Source organism: Nerophis ophidion, linkage group LG13 (assembly GCF_033978795.1).
Source record: "Nerophis ophidion isolate RoL-2023_Sa linkage group LG13, RoL_Noph_v1.0, whole genome shotgun sequence".
In the NCBI taxonomy this organism is placed as follows: Eukaryota; Metazoa; Chordata; class Actinopteri; order Syngnathiformes; family Syngnathidae; genus Nerophis; species Nerophis ophidion.
In genome coordinates this window covers 51,550,447-51,569,203 of record NC_084623.1, presented here as the reverse complement: position 1 = coordinate 51,569,203, position 18,757 = coordinate 51,550,447, and the positions used below count along the sequence as shown (strand labels likewise).

General features: G+C 41.9%; 1 protein-coding gene across 2 annotated transcripts in view; it reads right to left on the bottom strand.

The window, feature by feature from the left end:
• limk1a (LIM domain kinase 1a) overlaps window positions 1-18,757 on the bottom strand; it is a 133,920-nt gene that overhangs the window by 62,497 nt on the left and 52,666 nt on the right. For both annotated transcript variants that reach the window (XM_061919168.1, XM_061919169.1), the window contains one exon: window positions 10,542-10,680. In XM_061919168.1, the coding sequence (XP_061775152.1) occupies window positions 10,542-10,680 (139 nt within the window). The remainder of the gene's footprint in view (window positions 1-10,541; window positions 10,681-18,757) is intronic.

Genomic DNA, 18,757 nt, shown 5'->3' with positions numbered 1-18,757 from the left:
AATTAATTCTTCCTTAATTTGTTACCAGATTCGCACCTTCTTTCTCTCGTATTATCCCTCGGGAACACTCCGCTAGCATCACAGCTAACGTTAGCCACGCTGCTACCTCTCTGGGCGAGGGCGTATACGTATGTGACGTAGGACGTGACCGTATGTGACGTGTGGGGGGGGGGGGGGAATAGAAGATTAAAATAAAATTAAAAAAATCGGTCTTAGCCTAGGCCCTGGAGTGGGGGTGCAGACTGAGGCCAAGGGGAAAGAAAACAAAACAAAAAAAAATAAAATAAAATAAACATTATTAGCAGTAATGCTAGTTTTGGTAGCAACGCTTGTGCCCCACACTTGACAAATTAAAGTCGTCTATTCGACATATTCCCGCTTGGGAATTAATTCTTCCTTCATTTGTTACCAGATTCGCACCTTCTTTCTCTCGTATTATCCCTCGGGAACACTCCGCTAGCATCACAGCTAACGTTAGCCACGCTGCTACCTCTCTAGGCGAGGGCGTATACATATGTGACGTAGGACGTGACCGTATGTGACGTGTGTAAGAATGAGCGCTCGTTGTCTGTGAGGAGACACAAGAAGGAGTGGGAAGAGCCTGTAGTGCAGGGGTGGGCATTACGTCGATCGCGATCGACTGGTCGATCTCGGAGGGTGTGTCAGTCGATCTCAAGCCAGGCATTAAAAACTAGACATAAAAATGAGCAATCATCAATCATACCAAGACTTCACTTTCGTCAGTTGTTTGACATTCTCGGCACCCGAGGATCTTGTGAGATGACGCTGGCTGCTGCGAGCTCATATTTAAGAAAAAAATCCCTAACAGGGCGGACGCAGAGAAACATTTTATTTCTAAAGACTCCGTACCTACTGTCAAAACTTAAAGACCGACTGCACAGTTCCTGTCTTCACCATAAAAGACCTGTTTCATCCTGCCTGTGCTAACAAAATAAGAGTCTCAGCAAGCTAGCGTGCACAAGCTAGCAAGCTACGGAGTTTGATGCCAATGTATTTCTCCCCCGCCCTCAGCGACCGCTTTCTCACTTGCTTGCCCACCCGCACACTCACTGACGTCACTCACCTGCTGCCAGACATTAAAGGGCCACACACATATGCTACTCTCATAACAAAGTGTTTAAAAACGAGTATGCAAGTTGGACAAATGAGATGTCAAATCCAACCACTTTCATGTGGTATTGGACAGAAAGGAGGACTTTTTTTTTCCTCCATTTGAAAATGCGGACGTTATCAGCACCACTGTCTGATTCCAATCAATGCAAGTCATCAGAATCAGGTAATACACCAACTTATATTCTAGTCTTCATGAAAGAAAGGAATCTATGTGTGTTAAACATGCTTGTATTATCATTAAACACCATTAACTTGTTAACAAAAATGTCTCTTTCATAAATAAATAAATACATATTATAAATAGGAATGAGGTAGATCTCCTCGACTTGGTCAATTGAAAAGTAGCTCACCTGCAGAAAAAGTGTGAGCGCCCCTGCTGTAGTGTAATGCCCGCAGCTAAAAGCAACTGCGTGAGAACGTATACTCGAATATCACGATGGAATCATTTTCTATATCGCACAGAGACAAACCCGCGATATATCGCGTATATCGATATATCGCCCAGCCCTACTTTGAACCCTGCGGCTTATAAAACAACTTTACGGATTATACTTCGCTGACGGCCATAACGCAAATAGTTTAAAAAATAAACAAACAAGCAAAGACATTGAAAAGTGTGTTATTGTGTGTGCTATGGCGCCATCTTTTGGACGAGTTTGTTCATTCGTCCAAAGGATTTGAGTCATCCAAATAACTATAACATATAGAACATGCTATACGTTTACCAAACAATCTGTCACTCCAAATCGCTAAATTCCATGAAATCATACACGTCTAGTCCAGGGGTCGGCAACCCGCGGCTCTTGGATCAGGTTTTCTGGATTTCAGTGCCTCTCCCAGAAATCTCCCCAGGATAACATTCTCAGATTTTCACCCGGACAACAATATTGAGGGCGTGCCGTGATGGCAATGACTTAATCGTCCTCTCGACCATGTCACCACTTCCGCTTTAATACTACGCTATCTGAGTGCCGGCCGGCCACATCTAGTGTGCGGATGCTGACTCAACGCTCAAGCGACTGCAAGGCATACTTGTTCAACAGCCATACAGGTTACACTGAGGGTTGTGATATAAACAACTTTAACACTCTTACTAATATGCGCCACACTGTGAAGCCACACCAAACAAGAATGACAAACACATTTCGGGAGAACATCTGCAGTGTAACACAACATAAACACAACAGAACAAATACCCAGAATCCCATGCATCCCTAACTCTTCCAAACGACATTATACACCCCCCCCCCCCCCCCCCTCATGCGTCGGTTGAAGTGGGCGGGGTTTGGTCGTAGCGGGGGTGTATAATGTAGCCCGGAAGAGTTAGGGATGCATGGGATTCTGGGTATTTGTTCTGTTGTGTTTGTGTTGTGTTACAGTGCGGATGTTCTCCCGAAATGTGTTTGTTATTCTTGTTTGGTGTGGTTTCACAGTGTGGGACATATTAGTAAGAGTGCTCTAGTTGTTTATATCACAACCCTCAGTGTAACCTGTATGGCTGTTGAGCAAGTATGCCTCGCAGTTGCTTATGTGTGTCTGCAGAAGCCAAATACAACATGTGAATAGGCTGGTAAGCTGTTTGTTACGCTTGTAGAAGGCACTAAACGCATTGTCATCATAGCACACCCTTATTTTTGTTGTGTGGGTGAAAGCCAGCAGACAGTCGAGAGAATAGTTGCTCTGAAACTGGGTAGTCTCCCGGAAAAATTGAGATTGTTGGTAAATGTGATGTTGTCAAGCCGCATTCAAATAACACTCGCGGGCCACTCTAATATTGCATTTTCATATTAAAGGGGAACATTATCACAATTTCAAAAGGGTTGAAAATAATAAAAATCAGTTCCCAGTGGCTTGTATTTTTTAAAGTTTTTTTCAAAATTTTACCGGTCTCGGAATATCCCTAAATAAAGCTTTAAAGTTCTTGATTTTCGCTATTTGCGATGCCACTGTCCATTTCCCTGTGACGTCATACAGGGCTGCCAATACAAACAACATGGCGGTTACCAAAGCAAGATATAGCGACATTAGCTCGGATTCAGACTCAGATTTCAGCGGCTTAAGCGATTCAATAGATTACGCATGTATTGAAACAGATGGTCGGAGTATGGAGGCAGATAGCGAAAACGAAGTTGAAGAAGAAATTGAAGCTATTGAGTGACTAGCTATTGACGCTATTCAACCATAGCGTGGGTGTACCTAATGAAGTGGCCCATAGCATGGCTGCCTTATTAGCATCGCCGGTAAAATGTGCGGACCAAACGATCAGGACTTTCGCATCTTGTGACACTGGAGCAACTTAAATCCGTCGATTGGTTAGTGTTTGTTTCGCATTAAATGTGGGTATCTAGTTTCAAATGTACATTCAGTTAGCGTAAATAGCATGTTAGCATCGATTAGCGTAGCATGTTAGCATCGATTAGCTGGCAGTCATGCCGTGACCAAATATGTCTGATTAGCACATAAGTCAACAACATCAACAAAACTCACCTTTGTGATTTCGTTGACTTAATCGTTGCAAATGCATCTGCAGGTTATCCATACATCTCTGTGCCATGTCTGTCTTAGCATCGCCGGTAGAATGTGAAGACACTCTGGTACATTCAATGGGGGTCTGGCGGCAGATTTCTTGCCAGTGGTGCAACTTGAATCCCTCCCTGTTAGTGTTGTTACAACCTCCGACAAAACACCGACGAGGCATGATGTCTCCAAGGTTCCAAAAAATTTGTCGAGAAAACGGAAAATAACAGAGCTGAGACCCGGTGTTTGTAATGTGAAAATGAAAATGGCGGGTGTGTTACCTCGGTGACGTCACGTTCTGACGTCATCGCTAAAAGACCGATAAACAGAAAGGCGTTTAATTTGCCAAAATTCACCCATTTAGAGTTCGGAAATCGGTTAAAAAAATACACTGACTTTTTTCTGCAACATCAAGGTATATATTGACGCTTACATAGGTTTGGTGATAATGTTCCCCTTTAAGGTGCGGGCCGCGTGTCTGAGACCCCTGGTTAATACATAGCACAAAGCAAAAAAAACAACTTTGTACGCTGTGTTATTTCATTTTAAATTTCAAAAGAGTCTTGTGGCTCCCATAGTTTTTCTTTATTTTGTGAAACGGGTCAAAATGGCTCTTTGAGTGGTAAAGGTTGCCAACCCCTGATCTAGTCTCTTACGTAAATGAGCTGAATAATATTATTTGATATTTTACGGTAATGTGTTAATAACTTCACACATAAGTCGCTCCCGAGTATAAGTCGCACCCCCGGCCAAACTATGAAAAAAAAACTGCGACTTACGGTATATTGCAGCACCCACCGCGACCCCAAAAGGGACAAGCGGTAGAAAATGGATGGATACATACACTGGCTACATACTTGTTATTGCCACATAAAGCTGGGCTGGCTACATGTGATGGTATAAAGAGCAAAGAGGGTCATCAGTCTTTAAGTTGTCAGAAGAGCAATAAACTTGAGAGGGACACAGAAGTGAATGTCCCTCCATGTTTCATTACTGAGATTGCACTGCAAAGGGCACGCACACACACACACACACACACACACACACACACACACACACACACACACACACACACACACACACACACACACACACACACACACACACACACACACACACACACACACACAGGTTATCATTTGGAATGGGGACCAAGTTTTTGATCAGAACTTGTGGGGACCACCCTTTCTACAGGTTGTGGAAGCATAAAAAAATGTGGTAAACTGTCCACTGCCCAGTTAGCTCATACACGTCTTTAAATCTCTGCATGTATGAAGTAATGTGCTGATCATTCTTACTGGGGACCCTGGGGAAAAAAGAGTTAATAAGGTTCAAGGGAACCAAATGTAAATAATTTTGCATAATTCACACAAATTTGTACGTGGCTACTGAGGAACATTTAAAAAAAAAAAAGGTTCAAATGAAATATGACATGATCCTCAGAATACAGCACTACAGCTGTCCTCCTATAGGAAGTTTCACCACTTAAATGTTAAAGCAAATCCTGCATCTTCTGAGACATTACTGAAAACTGCTATTTAGCAGTAATGAAGTTGTCTGCAACTCCAACTACCATATATAGAAGGATGGACAATTCTGAATGTGAATCATACTTTAAAGGGGAACATTATCACCAGACCTATGTAAGCGTCAATATATACCTTGATGGTGCAGAAAAAAGACCATCTATTTTTTTAACCGATTTCAGAACTCTAAATGGGTGAATTTTGGCGAATTAAACGCCTTTCTGTTTATCGCTCTGGAGGTGATGACGTCAGAATATGTAAATTGTAAACACTGGGTCTCAGCTGTGGTATTTTCCGTTTTTTCGACTATTTTTTGGAACCTTGGAGACATCATGCCTCGTCGGTGTGTTGTCGGAGGGTGTAACAACACTAACAGGGAGGGATTCAAGTTGCACCACTGGCCCGAAGATGCGAAAGTGGCAAGAAATCAGACCCCCATTGAATGTGTCTCCACATTTTACCGGCGATGCTAAGACAGACATGGCACAGAGATGTATGGATAACCTGTAGATGCATTTACAACGATAAAGTCAACGAAATCACAAAGGTGAGTTTTGTTGATGTTGACTGCCAGCTAATCGATGCTAACATGCTACGCTAATCGATGCTAACATGCTATTTACCGGCGGTGCTAAAGCAGACATGGAACAGAGACGAGTAAAGTGTCTGCCGCCAGACCCCCATTGAATGTACCAAAGTGTCTCCACATTTTACCGGCGATGACAGACATGGCACAGAGATGTATGGATAACCTGCAGATGCATTTGCAACGATAAAGTCAACAAAATCACAAAAGGTGAGTTTTGTTGATGTTGACTTATGTGCTAATCAGACATATTTGGTCGCGGCGTGACTGCCAGCTAATCGATGCTAACATGCTACGCTAGTTGATGCTAACATGCTATTTACCGGCGATGACAGACATGGAACAGAGATGTATGGATAACCTGCATGTGCATTTGCAACAATAAAGTCAACGAAATCACAAAGGTGAGTTTTGTTGATGTTGACTTATGTGCTATTCAAACATATTTGGTCGCGGCGTGACTGCCAGCTAATCGATGCTAACATGCTATTTACCGGCGGTGCTAAAGCAGACATGGCACAGAGATGTATGGATAACCTGCAAATGCATTTGCAACTATATTACGTTTCCTTCCACCCACATTTAATGCGAAAAAAACCACTTACCAATCGACGGATTTAAGTTGCTACATTATCACAAAATGCGAAAGTCCTGATCGTTTGGTCCGCACATTTTACCGGCGATGCTAACGCAGCTATTCGGCCATGCTATGGGTATGAAAAGCGTCAATAGCTATTCGCTCAATAGCTTCAGTTTCTTCTTCAATACTTTCATACTCCAACCATCCGTTTCAATACATGCATAATCTGTTGAATCGCTTAAGCCGCTGAAATCCGAGTCTGAATCCGAACTAATGTCGCTATATCTTGCTGTGGTATTCGCCATTGTTTGTTTACATTGGCAGCACTGTGTGACGTCACAGGGAAATGAATAGTCGCATCGCAAATAGCGAAAATCAGGCACTTTAAAGCTTTTTTTAGGGATATTCAGAGACCGGTAAAATTTTGAAAAAAATTTCAAAAAATACAACAAGCCACTGGGAACTGATTTTTATTGTTTTTAACCCTTTTGAAATTGTGATAATGTTCCCCTTTAAGGTAATAATGTTTTATAATCATGCCGTATGAAAATTTCACTTAGGCATCTTCAGAATGGATCTGACTATCATTTAAAAAGGTTTCCCTTTAGGGGACCTGCTTTTTTTGTCCCCATACCGTCAGAAGTCCTCTAAAGGCGACTGTGTAAACAATGCACGCAAGCACGCAACTAGAGGCTTTCGGCTACACAATAAGATCAACGACAAAGAAAAAACGTACAAAAGGTGTTTTAGTACAACGTTTTATTCTAACTCTCCACATAAAAAAACAAAGCAATATAATATTAAAGTTGTTATGGTTGTTTACACACCAAACTGTCTTTGCTTTGATAAAATGCAAAAAAAAAAACATTTGGAGTCTTCTTACCTGACTGTATTTGTATGTGAAGTACATGACGTATCCTTTGTTAAAAAAAAAAGTAGTTTGTATAATCATGACACCTCAGTCCAATTTAGAGAATTATTCGATCTTGTATGTAAAACAAAAATAATTGAACAAAAATACACAAAGGCTGGCTTATTTGCTGATAAAACATGGTAGCAACATGCGTACTCCTGGGGGTACTTGAAGGTATGCCAAGGGGTACGTGAGATTTTTTTGTAAAATATTCTAAAAATAGCAACAATTTAAAATCCTTTATAAATATATTTATTGAATAATACTTCAACAAAATATGAATGTAAGTTCATAAACTGTGAAAAAAAAATGCAACAATGCAATATTCAGTGTTGGCAGCTAGATTTTTTGTGGACATGTTCCATAAATATTGATGTTAAAGATTTCTTTTTTTGTGAAGAAATGTTTAGAATTAAGTTCATGAATCCAGATGGATCTCTTATGTTAGACCCGCTCGACATCCATGGCTTTCCTCCTCTCCAAGGTTCTCATAGTCATCATTGTCACCGACGTCCCACTGGGTGTGAGTTTTCCTTGCCCTTATGTGGGCCTACCGAGGATGTCGTAGTGGTTTGTGCAGCCCTTTGAGACACTAGTGATTTAGGGCTATATAAATAAACATTGATTGATTGATATTACAATCCCCAAAGAGGGCACTTTAAGTTGATGATTACTTCTATGTGTAGAAATCTTTATTTATAACTGAATCACTTGTTTATTTTTCAACAAGTTTTTAGTTATTTTTATATCTTTTTTTCCAAATAGTTCAAGAAAGACCACTACAAATGAGCAATATTTTGCACTGTTATACAATTTATTAAATCAGAAACTGATGACATAGTGCTGTATTTTACTTCTTTATCTCTTTTTTTTTCAATTAAAAATGCTTTGCTCTGATTAGGGGGTACTTGAATTAAAAAAATGTTCACAGGGGGTACATCACTGAAAAAAGGTTGAGAACCACTGTGCTGGATCACAACCGCCCCCTCTTGACAGAGTGGCAAGTCGAGTAGTTCAAATAAAATTCCCCGCATTTTTGTACTTTTTTTTCTTGTTTTTGAACACAGGCTTTTAGCAGTGCAGCGTTCCCCATGGGGGCCATTGTGACCACGTGGGCAATTACGTCACTTTATTCTAATCGGTGACGGACGGAGCAGGAAGCGACTAGGAAACCTTTGTGGTAAAATTTCATATGAAGCGCTTTGTCATTCATAATTTGACATTTTACATGCTCTTTGTCGTGCAAAGCGTGGGCGCGTTTCCTACGCACACTACGTAATAAGCATTTAGGGAGGGGCGGCCCTAAAATGAGGAGTTATACAAATTAAGTGTAAAAAACTGTAAGATATTAAGTATATATTTTTTATCTTATTTTCACTTTGGCCATACAGTAAACCAGGGGTCACCAACGCGGTGCCCGCGGGCCCCAGGTAGCCCGTAAGGACCAGATGAGTCGCCCGCTGGCCTGTTCTAAAAATAGCAGCACTTACCAGTGAGCTGCCTCTATCTATTAAATTGTATTTATTTACGAGCAAGCTGGTCTCGCTTTGCTCGACATTTTTGATTCTAAGAGAGACAAAACTCAAATAGAATTTGAAAATCCAAGAAAATATTTTAAAGACTTGGTCTTCACTTGTTTAAATAAATTCATTTATTATTTTTACTTTGCTTCTTATAACTTTCAGAAAGACAATTTTAGAGAAAAAATACAACCTTAAAAATGATTTTAGGATTTTTAAACACATATGCCTTTTTACCTTTTAAATTCCATCCTCTTCTTTCCTGACAATTTAAATCAATGTTCAAGTAAATTTATTTTTTTTTATTGTAAAGAATAATAAATACATTTGAATTGAATTCTTAATTTTAGCTTCTGTCTTTTCGACGAAGAATATTTGTGAAAAATTTCTTCAAACTAATTATGATTCAAATTAAAAAAAAAGAATCTGGCAAATCTAGAAAATCTTTAGAATCAAATTTAAATCTATTTCAAAGTATTTTGAATTTCTTTTAAAATTTTTGTTCTGGAAAATCTAGAAGAAATAATGATTTGTCCTTTTTAGAAATATATCTTGGACCAATTTGTTATATATTCTAACAAAGTGCAGATTGGATTTTAACCTATTTAGGAATTGACATCAAAATTCTAAAATTAATCTTAATCAGGAAAAATTACTAATGATGTTCCATAAATTATTTTTTTAAGTTTTTCAGAAAGATTCAGATTAGCTAGTTTTTTTCTCAATTTTTTTCGGTTGAATTTTGAATTTTAAAGAGTCAAAATTGAAGATAAACTCCATCCATCCATCCATCCATCCATTTTCTACCGCTTATTCCCTTTCGGGGTCGCGGGGGGCGCTGGCACCTATCTCAGCTACAATCGGGCGGAAGGCAGGGTACACCCTGGACAAGTCGCCACCTCATCGCAGGGCCAACACAGATAGACAGACAACATTCACACTCACATTCACACACTAGGGCCAATTTAGTGTTGCCAATCAACCTATCCCCAGGTGCATGTTTCAAAATTTAATTTTCTTTTTTTTTCGTGTTTTCTCCTCAACTAAGTGTTTTTTGGGACGGCGTGGCGCGGTTGGTCGAGTGGCCATGCCAGCAATCTGAGGGTTCCTGGTTCGATCCCCACATTCTACCAACCAAGTCACGTCCGTTGTGTCCTTGAGCAAGACACTTCACCCTTGCTCCTGATGGTCGTGGTTAGCGCCTTGCATGGCAGCTCCCGCCATCAGTGTGTGAATGGGTGTATGTGGAAGTAGTGTCAAAGCGCTTTGAGTACCTTGAAGGTAGAAAAGCGCTATACAAGTATAACCCATTTACCATTTTTTCATCATTTATTCTCTACAAAAAACCTTCCGTAAAAGGAAAAAAAAATGTACGACGGAATGACAGACAGAAATACCCATTTTTTAAAAATATATATATATATTTATTTATTAAAGGTAAATTGAGCAAATTGGCTATTTCTAGCAATTGATTTAAGTGTGTATCAAACTGGTAGCCCTTCGCATTAATCAGTACCCAAGAAGTAGTTCTTGGTTTCAAAAAGGTTGGTGACCCCTGCAGTAAACTGACTAGCCTTGCCTGAATCTAATCTGACAATTCCTTCAAAGACTTTCCATATCACAACGAAGCAGCCTGCGAATGACATGTTTTCATCACTGCAAACTCAAAAAGGATTACTTCACCAAAAGTAGCCTGGTGAAGAATAATAATGTTTGGGGGGCAAAGTGGGGACCCAGAGGTAAGATGAAGGTTTAATCTCCCTACCATAATGAGGCCAGTGGTGATAAGGTCACTGCAGCCGTGGCAGAGCTCCCCGAACTTGGCCCAGTAGTCCTTTTTGCAGAAGAGCAGTCCATCCTTCTCATAGTAGCAGTGTGCCAGCGAGCTGCTGCACTCACAGCACCTAACCCAGGAAATATCATCAAGCAAAGAAAAAAGGGCCATTGTTATTTTTCTTATGGATATGTGACATTGTTTCTTGCAAGTGACAGGAAAACAAAACAGCATTTTTATGAATAGTTGTACATATAAGTGTGGTTGGACTGAAGTGTACTGTCTTTTCAGGACTGTAGAGGGCACCGCTAAATTTTAGAGGAAGATTTTTTTTGATAAATTAGCCACATCAGACTCTTCTTTCCTACGCTTGGAACCCCGTGGCTTATAAAAGGGTGCTGCTAATTTATGGATTTTTCTTTGCTGACAGCCTTATAGGATCTAAAGAGGGCTGCAGGTATCGAGTAATCGAAAAAAAAAAATACACCCCCGATGCGTATTTTAGGGAAAAGAGTTTCAAGAAACGGGCAGTGGTTAGCAGCGAGAAGGTTCTTGGTTTGATTCCTGGGCTCAGGGTGTTTTTGTGTGGAGTTTGCATGTTGTGGCTTCCTCCCACCTCCAAAGACATGCACCTGGGTCTCACGGTTGTGTTGGATCCACTATGGATTGAACTTTCACAGTATCATGTTAGACCCGCTCGACATCCATTGCTTTCGGTTCCCCATATGCGGTCCTCTCCAAGGTTTCTCATAGTCATCGTCGCTGACGTCCCACTGGGTGTGAGTTTTCCTTGCCCTTATGTGGGCTCTACCGAGGATGTCGTTGTGGTTTGTGCAGCCCTTTGAGACACTAGTGATTTAGGGCTATATAAATAACCATTGATTGATTGATAGGCTCCTCCCACCTCCAAAGACATGTACCTGGGGATAGGCCCCTCCCAGCTCCAAAGACACACACCTGGGGATAGGTCCCTCCCACCTCCGAAGACACGCACCTGGGGACAGGCCCCGCCCACCTCCAGAGACATGCACCTGGGGATAGGCCACTCCCACCTCCAAAGACATGCACCTGGGGATAGGCCCCTCCCACCTCCAAAGAAATGCACCTAGGGATAGGCCCCTCCCACCTCCAAAGACACACACCTGGGGATAGGTCCCTCCCACCTCCGAAGACACGCACCTGGGGACAGGCCCCGCCCACCTCCAGAGACATGCACCTGGGGATAGGCCACTCCCACCTCCAAAGACATGCACCTGGGGATAGGCCCCTCCCACCTCCGAAGACACGCACCTGGGGACAGGCCCCGCCCACCTCCAGAGACATGCACCTGGGGATAGGCCACTCCCACCTCCAAAGACATGCACCTGGGGATAGGTCCCTCCCACCTCCGAAGACACGCACCTGGGGACAGGCCCCGCCCACCTCCAGAGACATGCACCTGGGGATAGGCCACTCCCACCTCCAAAGACATGCACCTGGGGATAGGCCCCTCCCACCTCCAAAGAAATGCACCTAGGGATAGGCCCCTCCCACCTCCAAAGACACACACCTGGGGATAGGCCCCTCCCACCTCCAAAGACACACACCTGGGGATAGGTCCCTCCCAAATCCGAAGACACGCACCTGGGGACAGGCCCCGCCCACCTCCAGAGACATGCACCTGGGGATATCCCCCTCCCACCTCCAAAGACATGCACCTGGGGATAGGCCCCTCCCACCTCCAATGACATGCACCTGGGGATAAGCCCCTACCACCTCCAAAGACATGCACCTGGGAATAGGCCCCTCCCACTTCCAAAGACCTGCACCTGGGGATAAGCCCCTACCACCTCCAAAGACATGCACCTGGGAATAGGCCCCTCCCACTTCCAAAGACCTGCACCTGGGGATAGGTTGATTGGCGACACTAAAGTGTCCCTAGTATGTGAATGTTGACTGTCTCTCTGTGTCGGCCCTGCGATGAGATGGCCACTTGTCCAGGGTGTACGACGCCTTCCGGCCGAACGCAGCTGGGATGGGCTCCAGCACAACAGCCATAGAAGGTCGATGGTAGAAAATGGATGGATGGAGGTTGAAATAAACAAAGCTTTTTATAATTGCCATGACCTTCATTACCTTCTACTTACCGTCGTTGACCTTCTTTTACATTTATATATTCGTCTTCTTTTTTGATCGGTTATTTACCTTTTATTAATTTTTCATCTTAATTTCCCATTTATTTACCTTCCGTTTAACTTATTTTAACTTTAAATGTATTACATTATAACTATGTTCCATCTTTTAATTTCCATGTGCCTTCTACTTTCCTTTAATTTACTATTTGTACCTCCTATTTAACTTATTTTACCTTTTACTTGTCTTCTCTTACTTTTTATTTACCTTCTTTTTTACTTGTTTTTCCTTCTATAGTTCTTCTTTTGACTTTTATTTACCTTAGATTTAGTTGACTTTTCATATAGTACTTTTACCCTCTATTCACTTTCTTTACCTTCCATTTACTTATTCACCTTTAATTTACTTATTTTACCTTCTATATTCTATATATTATCTTTTATAATTTATTTATCTTGCTTTACCATTAATTTACTTATTTTATCTTTTATAATTTATTTTACTTATTTTACCTTCCATATTCCTTATTTTACCTTTTATTTACCTTATTTTACATTTCATTTACCTTCTATTTACTTTCCCGCAATAATTTTTTTACTTGCCTTATCTTACTTTTTATTTACTTTCTTCTATCTTCTTTCTAACTTGTTTAACCTTCTATAGTTCTTTTAACTTTTACCTTAGATTTATTTGACCTTTAATATTCTACTTTTACCTTCTATTAACTTTCTTTACCTTTAATTTACTTATTTTACCTTCTATATTCCATATTTTACCTTTTATAATTTATTTACCTTCTTTTACCATTAATTTACTTGTTTTATTTTCTATTTTCCTTATTTTACCTTTTATTTACCTTCTTTTACATTTTATTTACCGTCTATTTACTTTTCCCCAATAATCCTTTTACTTGCCTTCTCTTACTTTTTATTTACCTTCTTATACCTTCTATTTAACTTGTTTTGCCTTCTTTAGTTCTTCTTTTAACTTTTATTTACCTCAGATTTATTTGACCTTTAATATACTACTTTTACCTTCTATTTACTTTCTTTACCTTCTATTTACTTATTTAATTTACTTATTTTACCTTTTATTTACCTTCTTTCATAATTTATTTACCTTCTTTTTATCACGATCCGTGGCCCCGGATCATGTTTTGTTATTTTCTGTTAGTTTTGGACTCCCTTAGTTCCTGTTTGTGCACCTCTGGATTTGTTTTAGTTTCCATGGGGATTAATTGAGGTCACCTGCCTCTGGTTAGTGGTCGGCACGCTCACCTGTTGTCGACCACTAATCAGAGAGCTATTTATTCACATCTCTCTGTGATGCTTGGCTGGCATTGTGGTGATGCGGTTGCGTTCTCTTGTGGTTCAGTCGGATAAGACACAGTGTAAAGGTCGGAAATTATTTATTTATACTACAAAACAAACTAAGAACAAAGGCACTTGCACCAAGGCACTATAGACAAAAACCAACAGAACTAGCATGTGAGCTAGAAGGAACAAAAGACGCTAGCGTGTGAGCTAGGGGAATACACAAACGAATAGCGTGGAAGCTAACAGGTATCAAAAGATATTTACCACACGCAGGGATAGCGGTGTCACCTGTTGCATGAAAATAACTTTTTAGACTGCGAGCCCGAAGGAACCAAAAGGGCAGGCTTAAATACAGGCAGAAATTAGGAGGCAGGTGTGCGTGACAAACAGAAGGCAGGTGACACAAATGCGTTACTATGAAACAAAACAGGAAGTGCCACCAGGAACTAAGGAAGACAAAATAACAAAACACAACCAGAATATGCCATGATCCAAGTAGCGGATCATGACACTCCCGCCACACCCGTCATTGTTTTGCTGCACGCAACCTGCTACAAATAAATCATGTTCCTACCTGCAAGTCCTGTCCGGAGTGATCATATTCCTTTTTTTACCTTTTAACTACCTTCTTTTACCGTCTATTTACTTTCCCCCCCATTAATTTACCTTCTTTAACATTTCATTTACCTTCTTTTACATTTTATTTACTTATCTTTTATTTACCATTTTGTTTTTACCTTCTTTTACCTTAAATACCCTCGGGAAGTCCTGTGGGGAGTGCTCAGAGAGTATGGGTTATTGGACTGTCTTATTGTGGCGATCCGCTCCCTGTATGATCAGTGCCAGACCTTGGTCCGCATCGCCGGCAGTAAGTCGAACACATTTCCAGTGAGGGTTGGACTCCGCCAAGGCTGTCCTTTGTCATCGATTCTGTTCATAACTTTTATGGACAGAATTTCTAGGCGCATTCAAGGCGTTGAGGGGTTCCGGTTTGGTGACCGCAGGATTAGGTCTCTGCTTTTTGCAGATGATGTGGTCCTGATGGCTTCATCTGACCGGGATCTTCAGCTCTCACTGGATCGGTTCGCAGCCGAGTGTGAAGCGACCGGAATGAGAATCAGCACCTCCAAGTCCAAGTCCAGGGTTCTCGCCCGGAAAAGGGTGGAGTGCCATCTCCGGGTTGGGGAGGAGACCCTGCCCCAAGTGGAGGAGTTCAAGTACCTAGGAGTCTTGTTCACGAGTGAGGGAAGAGTGGATCGTGAGATCGACAGGCGGATCGGTGCGGCGTCTTCAGTAATGCGGACGTTGTACCGATCCGTTGTGGTGAAGAAGGAGCTGAGCCGGAAGGCAAAGCTCTCAATTTTTTAAGTCGATCTACGTTCCCATCCTCACCTATGGTCATGAGCTTTGGGTCATGACTGAAAGGATAAGATCACGGGTACAAGCGGCCGAAATGAGTTTCCTCCGTCGTGTGGCGGGGCTCTCCCTTAGAGATAGGGTGAGAAGCTCTGCCATCCGGGAGGAAATCAAAGTAAAGCCGCTGCTCCTTCACATCGAGAGGAGCCAGATGAGGTGGTTCGGGCATCTGGTCAGGATGCCACCCGAACGCCTCCCTAGGGAGGTGTTTAGGGCACGTCCAACCGGTACGAGGCCACGGGGAAGACCCAGGACACGTTGGGAAGACTATGTCTCCCGGCTGGCCTGGGAACGCCTCGGGATCCCCCGGGAAGAGCTAGACGAAGTGGCTGGGGAGAGGGAAGTCTGGGTTTCCCTGCTTAGGCTGCTGCCCCCGCGACCCGACCTCGGATAAGCGGAAGAAGATGAATGGATACCTTGAATTCACTTACATTACCTTTTATTTACCTTTTTTTTTTTTGCTACTTTGTTTTTACCTTCTTTTATGCAGGCTGAATTGTATAAACTTGTATTAGTTACCGAATATAAATTTAAAAAAAAATTCTAATCATATTAATCTATTTAATCGATTAATCGATGCAGCCCTAGCTCTAGCTCTAATTACCTTTTTTTTTTTTTTTAAATAGTTTAGGACAGATGCCATGTTTGTTTGTGGTTGGTATTTCATCCGAGTGACTCCAACACCCTCAGGTTACACAGTAAGCCACATGAAACTAGCGCACTGTTTACATGTGCATGACCTCAACATTGAACACTCTGACTGAGTTTCGGTGCAGTGAGAACCGGAAGCGAAGTCTTTAAAGTGTACTTAAAAGTCCGGCGATGTCCCTGGGAAATGTTCCAAATGTCAGTCCCGGTGGTGGTAATGAGGCCGCCCTAATGAGGTGCACAGACAAAGGAGATGTGGTAAAAACAACACACAGCTATGACTGGGCCTTTGTGCTGCCGATGGCCTGCGCTGACTGCGTTTCGAAAACAAAACTACACCGCTCATGTCACAATCCCAACCAGAATCAGAAATACTTAATTATCAGCAAAATCTCATTCTAGATCAGACAAACATTACAGGGAGACAGAACAGGATCGCTGACTGGTCTGCCAACTTTAGGCGTCCCTTACAACAAATGTGAGAAACAGGTAAACGTTGGGATGGTGGGGGGAGGGATGAGAAAAAAAATATTCAGTCCAAGCCTGGGCCCCTGAAGGGGTCCAGACCGAGGAAAGATCCTCATAACCATAACACACATAAGCATGTGTGTAAGAGGGAAACGTCAAAAAACATAAATTGTTAAAGGGGTACATTATCACCAGACCTATGTAAGCGTCAATATATACCTTGATGGTGCAGAAAAAAGACCATATTTTTTTTTAACCGATTTCCGAACTCTAAATAGGTGAATTTTGGCGAATTAAACGCCTTTCTGTTTATCGCGCTGGAGGCCATGACGTCAGAATGTGACGTCGCCGAGGTAACACAGCCGCCATTTTCATTTTCAACACATTACAAACACCGGGTCACAGCTCTGTTATTTTCCATTTTTTAGACTATTTTTTGGAACCTTGGAGACATCATGCCTCGTCGGTGTGTTGTCGGAGGGTGTAACAACACTAACAGGGAGGGATTCAAGTTGCACCACTGGCCCGAAGATGCGAAAGTGGCAAGAAATCTGCCGCCAGACCCCCATTGAATGTGCCGGAGTGTCTCCACATTTGACCGGCGATGCTAAAGCAGATATGGCACAGAGATGTATGGATAACCTGCAGATGCATTTGCAACGATAGTCAACAAAATCACAAAGGTGAGTTTTGTTGATGTTGACTGCCAGCTAATCGATGCTAACATGCTATTTACAGGCGGTGCTAAAGCAGACATGGAACAGAGATGTATGGATAACCTGCAGATGCATTTGCAACTATATTACGTTTCCTTCCACCCACATTTAATGCGAAACAAACACTTACCAATCGACGGATTTAAGTTGCTCCAGTGTCAAAAGATGCGAAAGTCCTGATCGTTTGGTCCGCACATTTTACCGGCGATGCTAACGCAGCTATTCGGCCATGCTATGGCTATGAATTCGCTCAATAGCTTCAGTTTCTTCTTCAATACTTTCATACTCCAACCATCCGTTTCAATACATGCGTAATCTGTTGAATCGCTTAAGCCGCTGAAATCCGAGTTTGAATCCGAGCTAATGTCGCTATATCTTGCTGTGGTATTCCCATTGTTTGTTTACATTGGCAGCACTGTGTGACGTCACAGGGAAATGGCCAGTGTCTTCGCAGAGAGACGAAAATAAGGCACTTTAAAGCTTTATTTAGGGATATTCCGGGGCCGGTAAAATTTTGAAAAAAACTTCAAAAAATACAACAAGCCACTGGGAACTGATTTTTATTGTTTTTAACCCTTTTGAAATTGTGATAATGTTCCCCTTTAATGGTAAATGGGTTATACTTTTATGCGCTTTCCTACCTTCAAGGTACTCAAAGCGCTTAGACACTATTTCCACATTCACACACACACACATTCACACTGATGGCGGCAGCTGCCATGCAAGACCCTAACCACGACCCATCAGGAGCAAGGGTGAAGGGTCTAACTCAAGGGCAGAATGGATGTGACGAGGTTGGTAGTAGGTGGGGATCGAACCAGGAACACTCAGTTTTCTGGCATGGCCACTCTCCCAAAAGCGCCAGGCCGTTAGGACATTAATCTGTTTATAGATAATATAGTTTATCGACAATAAACTCAAAGCTCAGTAGATCAGTAGGGTATTATTGGAAGTGAATAAGTTGCATCGGGATACATAAAATAATAATAATAATAATACAATAATTAAACCGTACTTAATGTGACCACGGATTACAGCGTCACAGTTACAAAGAACACTTAAAACAATGGTAACAAATTTGTAAATTATAAACTGATGTGGGCTTCACGGTGGCAGAAGGGTTAGTGCGTCTGCCTCACAATACGAAGGTCCTGAGTAGTCCTGGGTTCAATCCCAGGCTCGGGATCTTTCTGTGTGGAGTTTGCATGTCTTCCCCGTGAATGCGTGGGTTCCCTCCGGGTACTCCGGCTTCCTCCCACCTCCAAAGACATGCACCTGGGGATAGGTTGATTGGCAACACTAAATTGGCCCTAGTGTGTGTGTCACGATGTGTTGTTGACGAACCCCAAGATGCAGAGAAGGCGGCAGGCATTGTGCAGGTAAACATGATTTAATTTAACACTAAAACAAGAACAAACAAAAGGGTACAAACAAAATCAATCAATCAATCAATGTTTATTTATATAACCCTAAATCACAAATGTCTCAAAGGACTGCACAAATCATTACGACTACAACATCCTCGGAAGAA